This window comes from Salvelinus sp. IW2-2015, unplaced genomic scaffold (genome assembly GCF_002910315.2).
Source record: "Salvelinus sp. IW2-2015 unplaced genomic scaffold, ASM291031v2 Un_scaffold1114, whole genome shotgun sequence".
NCBI classification, from domain to species: Eukaryota; Metazoa; Chordata; class Actinopteri; order Salmoniformes; family Salmonidae; genus Salvelinus; species Salvelinus sp. IW2-2015.
The window spans coordinates 212,129-225,164 of record NW_019942733.1 but is presented as its reverse complement, the minus strand read 5'-3'; the positions used below and the strand labels follow the sequence as shown (position 1 = coordinate 225,164).

Below are 13,036 nucleotides of genomic sequence, written 5' to 3'. Positions count from 1 at the left end.
CACTGCTCTAACTTTAAGCGTTCTGTTAACCCCACCTCACATTGCACAACCCACTTGGGGCTCGTCAAACTCTGAAGTTTCTTGAACCCCCCGGGTAACCACTTCTTAACAATCAGAAATACTTACAGCTGGCCGGGGAGGACAGGAGCAGGACAGACACTGACCCCAAAAATTTGCCACACTCATAAACACCCCCTGAAATGACAACACCGAAGCCAACCCCAAGTCTCGACCACACACTCACACACACACACGTAAATACATGCAGGGAGATGGGACCTAAATCMGCAGTCACAAGATCGATGTCACTTTACAGCCACTTCATTTCATACTCCATTTCCTTAGAGTTGGCATTAKGTCTGTATTGAGTCTAACTCCACATTTAACGTATTACCCACTTATGAATATTTACAGTTGCAATATAGGCTAAGTACCTTTCCCCGGGGGTAAAGAGAGTGTCTGTCCCCTTCGGGCAGCATATGCTGTTCACATATCCAAATCCCTCAGCACTTCTCCCCATTAATGCCTGTTTTAATGGCTTTCTGTTTCATCTCCCTCAGTTTAACTCACACAGACATTATAGTAAAGCAAGGCAGCACTTGTGAACAAGCTCAGAGGACAGCTATTAAAAGATAATTATGATAAAGATGGAATTACAATACATCAAAATATTTACACGCCTCCCCTTTGAACACATATTTGAGGAGTTGTGAGAATTTCCAGAAGCATTCCTACTGCTTCCTGCACTGTGTGGAATCCATTCAACTAGGAGTCAGGAGAGTATGCATTGTGCATATTTCAGTGTATTCCAGTAAATGTTAAATCTGCATCTTAAAACACAATGCTAATTCATTAGAATCCTTCGGTGAGGAGGCTACGACTGAGTTTTTTTTGGTGCCCACCACTGAGATTATCATTTAGGAGACACATTAATTCCTCTGACCTGTGGAGAGATATCGTCTGGTTGCCGGGTGTATTCTTAAACAACCGTATCCAGTGGCTTATTGTATTGTGCTGGCCTGGATTTAATATGGGYCTCTTAATTATAGTCCATCGTGTTGAGACAGGCCCGGCTGGCCATGCGATTAGGACGGTTTGTGTACGACAACGTTATTTAATACAGTGGGCCGATGACCCTCATTATCGATTAATCCCTCTAAGATTTTGCTGAATGTACTTGCACACTCTTACCTTAATGTTTCGCTTGTGGCGTTTGTTCTCAAAGCGCCTCTTCTCTATCGTGCTACATTTTTTAAGCTCCTTCTAAATGTTATTTGTAGAAGTTCTGACCACTTGAAGACATGCAGGCCCTGACAGTGGCTTAGCGTGTCTTTTAGATCAGCCTTAAAACAAATCGTAAGCAGTAGCAGAGCGTTGACTGCTTCTCATAGGAGCTGTTTCTTCGAAGACACACAGTCAAAAGTTTTGGACACACCTACTCATTCAASGTTTTTTCTTTATTTTTACTATTTTCTACATTGTAGAATAATAGTGAAGATATCAAAACTAGGAAATAACACACATGGAATCATCTAGAAACCAAGCCACCCTTTGCCTTCATGACAGTTTCACACACTGACCTAAAACCTCATGTAAAGATCCAACAGATTTTAACACCACGYCGACGGAGCTTCAACAAGAGCTGTTGCCTGTTTTTGGTTTCACTGCTTCCCACCCGTGTCGGTGTTTGCAGTGGGTCCCAGAGAGATGACTGTTTCAATGAGACCACACAGTGACGGGACCATTAAAATGTTCCTCCTTGAGCCAGTCTTGCCCTGGTCAGGGTCATGGCACGCATCCCAAAACTGGGTAAACCTAAAYTGGCTTAAGAAGGCCTAGAGACCAGACTGTGAAATATTAAAGTCATATGATTTGTGTTTGACACCAGGACAAAGAGGTGGAACACTTCAAGGAGGCTGCGCTGTGGCAGAAGGCACTAAGATTCTCAAATAAAGGCAACATGGGGCAGAATTAGTGATATTTTCAGAAAAAAAAATCTAAAACATCAAATACTGCGAGATTAATATCTAGGGTAAACCATGAAGGCCACACAGAGCTTGTAAACCATGATGGTAAACCATGAAGGCCACACAGAGCTTGTAAACCATGATGGTAAACCATGAAGGCCACACAGAGCTTGGCTATTTTGTTCCATTTTGTAATTTTCCATCAGTCTCACTAAATCGCTGTCTCTTTACTGTTGTCAAGATGCCTGATTAAGCCTTTCTGACATGGAGAGAACCCTGGACAAAGGGGATGATGAATGTAACAAACTATCACTAATAGGGCGGACTTCAGACTTCAGAAAGCCACACATTTAAAATCAACAGCCAAACAGTTAATCACGCCGCAGAGCTAAAGACCAGCCCGTACGCAATGTTCCCCCTTTCAATATCCCCAATTAAAATGACTAATAAAGATCCCTTCAAAAACGGCCCTTCTGCTTGCTTTACAATAAATAACAGCGGCGTGAGCGAAAAGTGAGGGAAATAATTATAAAGTCATTAAAAATATATATTTGGCACAACATGGTCCATGCAAATATATACACCTTCCACATTTAGCAGAGACAGAAATAAATGACAGGGATTAGCACTGGGCATCATGGTTTGGAAACAAACACACCTGAGAAATAAAATGGCTTCATGGGAGGGTTCAGGGGGATCCAAGGATTTCGCAGCAGTAGACAAACTATGCTGTTACCCTGAATCATTACCTGATGTTTAGGCCATGCTAAAGCAGAGGTGGACCCCATTTCCTTTAGAAAACCCCTGGGCGGGTAGGGTCAGGGGGGGGGGGGGGGGCGCCTTTCTCAAACTTCCTTTTGTGACTAAAAGTCATTGTCGTTATTAGAGCAGAGGAAAATTAACTCCTCTCATGCCTGAGAAGAACACCGTGGCCACAAACTGTTAATGACCCGTAATGACGACTCCACAGTGCCACAGATGCAGGATGACAGTAATGGAGAGATTTGCCTGCGGTCATACTCATATATCCAAGGCAGAGAGACTGGGAGAGGAGGAGGGAGGAGCTGCAGCAGTGTGGGCTACTCACCTGCCCCCCTTCCTGTAACCTGGTTCCTCTTCCAGAAAAACAACATGCAAGGAAGCAGGAACAAAAWAACAGCCTATCCCCAAGTAACAACATCCTAGTAACAGTAGCGGCCCTATGCTGATTGCTGATGGCTTGGAWGTGGGGCAGGGTTGGTCCTTGGTGAATTAATTAGCCGTTTTCATGAGCGCCTAGACTGACTCAGTCACCTACAAAGGCCTCTAGCGAAATTCAGTAAACCCCATTATCCATCAGGAATTATGAATACGTAAATCATGCGAGAGCTTCTTTTAATCTCAGCAGTTCATTAAACCTGACGGGTATGCAGTGCRAATCGCTGACTGGACCACCTGGCCTCTATTGCCCTCACTGTATAGGCATGCTGGCTGATTCATGAGTTTTCCTGCCCATTTCCCTGTGTGTCCGGCTGTACCCCCCCCCCACTCCAGRAGGGCCGAGTTTAATTAAAGAGGGTCCTGTTTGCTCAGCATCTCTTTCAGAGTCACATCTAATGGGTAATTATACTGTCTGTACCCAATTACTTTAAACCAAAACACTGGCCGGCCCCTTGCCCTGAGCATAAAGACACCTCACTTCTACTAGGGTAGTGTTCATTAGGCACAAAACGGAAGAACCGAGTTAAACGAGAAAGCACTGCTTGAACTTGTTCGGTTTTCTGCAGTGAGGAGGGGGGGGGAGGAGGGGGGGATCTGGGCATTTTTGCAATTTCATGGAAGACTTTCTTTGTGTCAAAAGAGCTGGGTATGTATGACAGAAACACAATAGTGGACATTAATAATACCAGTTAATTACTTACGGTGTGTTATTATCATTATGAGGGCAACTATTCCATCTTGGGATGGCTGTGGAGAGTTTAATTTCATTCTCCATTGGTGCAGATAGCCCAGCAGAGCTCCATCTGTCTGGGCTGTATGTGAACAACCACTAACTCTACTACAGTTTCTATAGAGAGCTATTTGACTGGTTATACTTYGTGTGCTGGGAGTCTGTCTTAAAAGACAAATCATTTTAAAGTGGATAGTTGAAAAGAGGCGAGAGACAGCAACGGTCCACAGAAAGGCTGTGTGGCCAGGTCCAAGGAAGAAGAACCATGAGCATTGTGCAGCGTATGCAAAAGGTATGCAGCTCGGCACATAAAAAAATAAAATATATTTATAGCAGTGAATGGACGGAAGAAACAGTGCAGGGAGATATCCATCCATCTGGGACAGCCAGAGGATATCCTGGGTTTCATGGTCACACAAGATACAATAATGCAATCCAGAATACATTAAGGTCACTCCAGCCAGGCCCTGTTCGGTGTCCAAACAAGGCTCAGCTGAGCAAAGGCTACAAATGATCATGTTCATCTCTTAACAATTTAGCCCTACTTACAGCAAAGCAAGAGAATAACCATTCAACCTCACTTCTTCAAGATACTCATTTTGATGATATGTTTGCCTTGAATGACATGTAGTGTAGCCTGATCTACCATATCTACCGTGTATCATTCAGTGCATGTCTACGGGGTTCTACAAAAGTGAAGTGTGGTCACCTATGTCTAACTTCTCATAGACAACTAACTTGAGTGATGCAAGCAGGGAAATGCAATGCAACCGCCTTAAATTAATCTCTCCTTGCATGGTTGCCACCAAGGATCAGGAAATGCATGCAGACGATGTGATTGTAACTACTGAACGTTTTGGGAGAACAACAACTGCAGCCACTTTTTAATTAGTTTGTTAGCAATCATTTTTACATTAAATAAAAAGGCTCTTAATTTGCATGTGTAATTCCATCACTGCTTTGTTACTCCCTGATTGGCAAGTAAACAAAATAGTTATTTACATTCCATTATAAATAATTTGTTTAGCAAATATTTGCCTGTTTTTGCTTTTTAATATTGGTGGCGGAGGAAAAAGTTATTGGATGAGGTTGTGGACCAAATCCTGAGCCTCAAGAGATCCCTCGTGTGGAGGCTTCTGTATGTACGATGCTGCCACCATCAGGCATTACACGTRAAGGCATTGAGAGGCAGAGAGAGGGACAGTGTCGCAGTCCCACATCTATTCAAGAATCTAGTAGGAAGGCTACTTACATGCAGAACAACTAAGGGGGAAAAAACACTGATGTAGATAAATAGCATGGGTATACTGTCTAAAAGTGAATTTTTATTAAATGAAATTGTCATTTTTGCASAAGTAGATGGAAACAATTACAATAATAGATGTGTCTGGCTCATTCAATTAGAATACACATGTGAGTGAGAACGTACTTCAATTGCTCCTATTCAAGATTTTATTTAGTCTACTTTAAAAATGTCAACACAACTTTATATAGCCCCATGTAAAGTTGTTTAAATTAGACTTCATAAAGACTTGAGTAAATAGGCCAGTTAGTTGGCCTAACACATTAGGGGAAAATAAGCCAAACACATTCAGAGATGTTGGACTAAGAAAGCAAAATGCACCAACCAATGCATTTGCTAAAATGTCATTCTTCAGACAAATACCGAAAACACTTTTCATTACATTGAACTAAACAACCATCATCATTCTCCCATGTAAAACTTAACATGTGGGATCAGGGCCGGATTACCCAACAGGCACATGCCCCAGAGCCCATACCCTCCAGGGGGCTTCTAACCAAATAATAGTTTGTGTGTTTTATGGGGCGGCGTTGGGAGGCCCCCCCAGACAGCATATGATAAACTATCTAGAATTGCAGGAAATTAGCTATAAAAACACCACATTTCTCTCTCACCCATGGCAAAAAGTGTAGAATTGCAAGAAATGTACTTTAAATGCACAACATTATCACAAAATAAGTTGAAATGCTGTTGTCCTAAAAAATAAATAAATAAATATATATATATATATATGTGTGTGTTTCCTGGGTCGGTACCCCAAGGGCCCCAAAGCAGTAGTCCGGCCCTGTGTGCCATTATTACATCTACTGTGAGAAAAGTATGCCCAGTTGTGGCATGACCATAGAAAAACAGATGTATTTGTTGGCGTAATGTATAATTTATGATCCCGAGTGGCGCAGCGGTCGAAGGCATTTTTTGTAGGTGTCTCTCATCCAGTCAAACACAATCAATCTAGATCATACCAAAGCATCTGTATAACAATCCAGAAGATATAGCTCTCCACAACTGCCCAGCCCTTCACTGTGGCATGTTGCCAATATGCAATGACACTACAATATAGGTATTCTACGCTAAATGACAGTCTATAACAAGAAGCAGAAATAGGAATTTAGGTTATTAGACTTCGATTGCTTAAAATAGATTCGCATATATAAAAAGTAACGGTTTGCTTTGATAAGGTCTTCAAAGATGTCCTAACTKTTCATACAAGTCGGTGTCAGTCTGACAGTCACCCAACTTGAAACCGACGTGAAATTGACCGCATCAGAATTTWWWWAAATAATAATACAAAGTAGCGCACAGAACATTTCCCTCTCCAAATAAGSTGTCAAGGGACACCTAACAGCTATTAAACTCTTCAACAACTATAGTGGTTATGGATGATATAAATAATTGCCAAAGTATTCTACAGCCACAATCCAAAATGGAAGAGAATCTCGACATTCTGCTACACTGTATTTGGTAAAATAGCGTACCACAGTGCTGACTACATTCTAAAAGTTTCAAATGAGCTGGGCTGGGGCACATCGGTCTGTTTGAACTACCCGAATAGATCTATTTACTGATGGACAAGGGGACATTAAAACAACCATATACAAACTCGCCATAAGCTAATATCCCTGGCAAACAATGAAATTGTAGCCTAAGTAACATACACAGGCTCTTCGGCAGAAAACTTGTAGTAGTAGTAGGTTGATACAGACACTGGACTGCCCTCCAGACAACTTCGGAATGCGTTCTTCTAGAGAGCGCGACGCACCCGTTATAGCCTACTAGATCAGGCTACTTCAAATTAATAGGTATTTTCACAACAAACAAAATACACTACAAAATAAATGAGGAGCCTTACCTTTGAATACTACTCCTCGAACTGTAAGGAATAAGCTTCCCGCAGCAATGAGACAAGTTAAAAGTCTTTCCATTGCGGGAGAGTATCGCGAACGTAACCCCCGGCTCCGGGGTAAAAATCTATTCTACTCTTCCGCTCTGACAGAGGAAAATATTCCGTTTTTACAGCTAACGTGCCCGGTAATGGGAGTGTTCCCCTGTCTGTCTTTCCCTACTTGGTTACTTGTGCATCTTTCAAGCGGCTCCACTCCGGTAGTGACTTGCTGGCTGCCAGGAGGTAACTAACGTCACAGCGAACAGAGAAAAGCTGAAGACACTGCGCGCTCCAATAGAGGTGTCGGTATTCAGATGGAGTGACTTTGGTTTTCTTTCATACTTTCATCCAACATTTGCTAGGATTCTTGCTGTAAATACGGAACGATAGACAATTCACATGCAAATACGTTTGTTTATTCTATTCTAGCCTATATCTATGTTTTAAACTGTGGAGTCAAAGTTTCAGATTGTTGTTTCAGACCCGGTTTGATACAGCTGTGGTTGATAAAGACGGGGAGGGGCATCATTTAAAGTCAACTATGAAGATTCCTAATTAGGGGCCGAATTTGAGCGTCCTTGCATCATCATATTGCTTCACAGTTAATTGAGTTTCTTATGTCATTAATAGCTTTGCACATTTTTTTGGGGGGTGTGGGACTTATACATAGCATAACATAACTGCAATTTGAGCTTTTTGTCTCAATGCAAATAAATATACTAAGCTAAAATATYTCTGACCACCTTGTTATAGTGTTATGATTACAGGTAGAGTTGAATMTTTTCCAGGTATTTTACAAATGTTCCAGTCTGAGAATAAATCAATTCTCCCAGGTAAACCGGTATTTCCCGCCAAGACCGGAAGTGTCATTCAAAAGCATTATATATTTTTATTTATTTAACTAGGCARGTCTGTTAAGAACAAATTCTTATTTACAATTACGGCACATAGAAAAGCAAAAGGCCTCCTGTCGGGACCAGGGCTGGGATTAAAAATAAAAATAAATGTAATAAAATATRGGACAAAACACACATCAAACAAGAGAGACAACACAACACAACACCACATAAAGAGAGACCTAAGACAACAACATAGCATGGCAGCAACACATGACAACACAGCATGGTAGCAACACAACATGACAACAACATGGTAGCAACACAACATGGCAGCAGCACAACATGGTAGAAGCACAAAACATGGTACAAACATTATTGGGCAAAGACAACAGCACAAAGGGCAAGAAGGTAGAGACAATACATCACACAAAGCAGCCACAACTGTCAGTAAGAGTGTCCATGATTGAGTCTTTGAATTAAGAGATTGGGATAAAACTGTCCAGTTTGAGTGTTTGTTGCAGCTCGTTCCAGTCGATAGCTGCAGCAAACTGAAGAGAGGAGCGACCCAGGGATTTGTGTGCTTTGGGGACCAGAATGTGACTGGCAGAACGGGTGTTGTATGTGGAGGATGAGGGCTGCTTATAAACATGTCTGGATTTGATTAGAGCTTTGATCATCATGACAATTCAAACCTGATGCTACCYGAGCCTGATGAGCCATATATTAAATACATTCTATGAGAACCTACATTAACGACATTTAATGAGCCCAAAAARGTCCAAACGATTGTGCCATTATCCAATACATAGTACATATATGATAGGCTACTGCATATGACGCACGACAGAAAAACATAAAAGCTGATAGATATAGCTAGYTATATGCTCTCTTGGCTAAATCAATTAAACTAGCTCCAGTAGGCTAATGTTTTTGAGTGTGAACTGTATTACTGTACTGTATTGTATTATACTGTAGCCTACTGTATGGACTGGAATTACGCACATCGTTCAAACCATGATAAAGCAGAAGAGAACATGCCATTCTGGTGCAGCACATGCGGCCTACGAAGTTACAAGTGTATAGGCTAGCGAATTTGATTTTAACTTTGAAATATAATAGGGCCTATTTATAATTAGTAGGTGGACGCATATATAGCCTACCTTTAATAATATTYCCCCTAATGTTATTAGCCTACCTCCTCTTTCTCTCTCTTTTGTTGCTTCATTCCTTCCCCGCTTTCAACAGTTAAATGAAATAMGTTTCGTTGTCCTTATCTTCATCATTCTAATGACATCCTTGAATAATATAGGACTAGAATTAGATGCAGAAGGCTTTCACTTCTCTTTAAGAAGATTGAATGGTTATGGGTCTGAATAAATAACTGCTATAGCCTATAGCCATCGCGCGTTTKCTCTTCTTTCAAACTACACGTGAGTTCTATTGGCTGCTGTATTTAACGTTCAACAAAAAATTGCTTGCGTCCCTCTTCGAATAGTCTACTGGTATAAGAAATGGGAGAGGAGAGGCCAGCGGAGCACAGGTGCTTGCGTATTGCGCAAGAGATAGAGCCTATAAATTAGAAGCCTATTATGCATAACATAACCCATCAATAATTAGCTAAATATCAGGCTAATACTGCATTGAAATTATTACCTGAACAAGGTAGACTAGGACATCTATATATAGGGCTATATATCAATCTAGAACAGGATTATCTATTAAGGATACAAAAGAGAAAGACTGCGAGTGAGTGCTCGCACATTAACTGATGTAAAACGACGATATTCGAGTGATAGACGGTTTTAAAAATCTGGAGCGGCTAAAAAACWAAACTAATCTTTAAATGTCCCCCTTACACAAGAGCATATTCAAACCAGAGACCTTTCAGTTACTGGCACAATGCTCTAACAGCAAGTCTACCTGCTGCCCATTTGAAGGCCATTTAAAGGCCTAGTGCAAAAGGCCCAGTGCGTTCAAAAACGTGATTAACCTATGTTTTACAAATATTTCCCACAGTATGAGTTGGGATAAATACTGTGCAATTGTGAAAATTATGATGATGCCCTTTTAGTGTAAGAGCTTTTTGAAAACAATCATATAAATTATTTGATAATGAGATAAAAACGACTATATTGGAACTTTAACGGCGACAACAAACAATTCTAATTTCAATGATTTACAATATAGATAGCATGATTTGCAAATATCAAAYGTCTGAGTTGAATGTTTATATAGTTTATATAAATTCATGTAGCCTAGCCCATGCGTGAAGAATATGCCAAGAGTGTGCAAAGCTGTCTTCAAGGCAAAGGGTGGCTATTTGAAGAATCTCAAATATAAAATATAWTTAACACTTTTGTTTACTACATGATTCCATATGTGTTATATCATAGTCTTGATGTCTTCACTATTATTCTAAAATGTAGAAAATAGTCAAAATTAAGAAAAATCCTTGAATGAGTAGGTGTTCTAAAACTTTTGACCAGTAGTGAATATATWTTTTTTAAATTCCTTTTCCCAATTCCCGTTTTGTATCACAAAGTATAATGGATTTATWTTMTARTCCAGTTGGAGGCGGTAATGCAACCTAATGGATGCCAATGGCCATTAAACCCAGAAGAAGAAGGAATGGATYGTGTATGTGTGAATGGGGTATGGTAGTAGGGGTATGGTAGTAGGTGCCAGGCGCACCGGTTTGAGTGTGTCAAGAACTGCAATGCTGCTGGGTTTTTCACACTCAACTGTTTCCYGTGTATATCAAGAATGGTCCACCATCCAAAGGACATCCAGCCAACTTGACACAACTATGGGAAGCATTGGAGTCAAAATGGGCCAGCATCCCTGTGGAACGCTTTCCACACCTTGTAGAGTCTATGCTCTGACGAATTGAGGCTGTTCTGAGGGCAAAAGGGGGTAAAACTGAATATAAGGAAGGTGTTCCTAATGTTGTGTACACTCAGTCGACATGGCTTCAGTACCTAGACCAGCGTTTCCCAAACTCGGTCCTCGGGACCCCAAGGGGTGCATGTTGTKGTTTTTGCCCCAACACTACACAGCTGAGGATTAGTTGATTATTTGAATCMGCTGTGCAGTGCTAGCGGGAAAAAAAMTAWCCTTGGGGTCCCGAGGACCGAGTTTCAGAAACCCTGAACTAGACACATGGGAAATACAWGGGCATGGCTGAAGCACATCCTAGGATGGTGGAAATGCATGGACTTGGACTGCGTCAGAATACACAAAGTGCCCCATTCAACTAAGGCTGCTTGCTCCCTCCCTGGAYCCCACTACATGTGGTTGCATCTTACTCATTCAGAAGGACAGATACAGTACAGCACATCTGTTTTTGTCATCCGCAGAGTTATAGAGCAATGCAGAAGAAAAATATTTCCTTGTGTAGCTACTAGCTCCACTGATGTGGAACCAGCTTTTCTTCATAATTGACACACCATGTGAAATTGAGAGACCAGGTACCGTGTGGTAAAGGAGGAGCAGAGACAGACTAAACTGACACCATCTCAAACAAGGACACAATAAAAGACAACTCTGACTTCGTTCCGGGTTCATTGTAGTAAAATTTCTTTTTTTATGAGCTCCTGATGTGGGGTTAGACTGTAGGGCAATAAAGATATTGAAGGCTCTGATGTGGGTTAGAACTGTAGGCATCATACAGAGATATGAGCTCTGATGTGGGTTAGGACTGTAGGCATCATACAGAGATATGAGCTCTGATGTGGGTTAGATGTAGGCATCATACAGAATATGAGCTCTGATGTGGGGTTAGACTGTAGGCATTTATACAGAGATATGAGCTTCTGATGTGGGGTTAGTGCTGTAGGCATCATACAGAGATATTGAGCTCTGATGTGGGGTTAGGACTGTAGGCATCATACAGAGAATGAGCTCTGCATTGTGGGGTTAGATCTGTAAGGCATCATACAGAGATATGAGCTCTGATGTGGGTTAGACTGTAGGCATCATACAAGATATGAGCTCTGATTGGGGTTAGATGTAGGCATCATACAGAGATATGAGCTCTATGATGTGGGTTAGAACTGTTAGGCATCATTACAGAGATATGAGCTCTGATGTGGGGTTAGGCTGTAGGCATCATACGAGAGTATGAGCTGATGTGGGGTTAGACTGTAGGCATCATTACAGAAGATATGAGCTCTGATGTGGGGTTAGACTGTAGGCATCATACAGAGATATGAGCTCTGATGTGGGGTTAGACTGTAGGATCATACAGAGATATGAGCTTTATGTGGGGTTAGACTGTAGGCATCATACAGAGATATGAGCTCTGATGTGGGGTTTAGACTGTAGGCATCATACAGAGATATGAGCTCTGATGTGGGGTTAGACTGTAGCATATACAGAGATATGAGCTCTGATGTGGGGTTAGCTGTAGGCATCATACAGAGATATGAGCTCTGATGTGGGGTTAGACTGTAGGCATCATACAGAGATATGAGCTCTGATGTGGGTTAGACTGTAGGCATCATACAGAGATATGAGCTCTGATGTGGGTTAGAGCTGTAGGCATCATACAGAGATATGAGCTCTGATGTGGGGTTAGACTGTAGGCATCATACAGAGATATGAGCTTGATGTGGGGTTAGACTGTAGGCATATACAGAGATATGAGCTCTGATGTGGGGTTGACTGTAGGCATCATACAGAGATATGAGCTCTGATGTGGGGTTAGACTGTAGGCATCATACAGAGATATGAGCTCTGATGTGGGGTTAGACTGTAGGCATCATACAGAGATATGAGCTCTGATGTGGGGTTAGACTGTAGGCATCATACAGAGATATGAGCTCTGATGTGGGTTAGACTGTAGGCATCATACAGAGATATGAGCTCTGATGTGGGGTTAGACTGTAGGCATCATACAGAGATATGAGCTCTGATGTGGGGTAGACTGTAGGCATCATACAGAGATATGAGCTCTGATGTGGGGTTAGACTGTAGGCATCATACAGAGATATGACTCTGATGTGGGTTAGACTGTAGGCATCATACAGAGATATGAGCTCTGATGTGGGGTTAGACTGTAGGCATATACAGGAGATATGAGCTCTGATGTGCGTTAGACTGTAGGCATCATACAGA

General features: G+C 41.6%; 1 protein-coding gene across 1 annotated transcript in view; it reads right to left on the bottom strand.

The window, feature by feature from the left end:
• Positions 1-7,566, bottom strand: part of LOC112069772 (receptor-type tyrosine-protein phosphatase mu-like) — a 130,772-nt gene extending 123,206 nt beyond the window's left edge. Inside the window, exon 1 of the mRNA XM_024137148.2 lies at positions 7,050-7,566. Coding sequence (XP_023992916.2) covers positions 7,050-7,122 — 73 coding nt within the window. The 5' untranslated portion in view covers positions 7,123-7,566. The remainder of the gene's footprint in view (positions 1-7,049) is intronic.
• Positions 7,567-13,036: the final 5,470 nt, after the last annotated feature.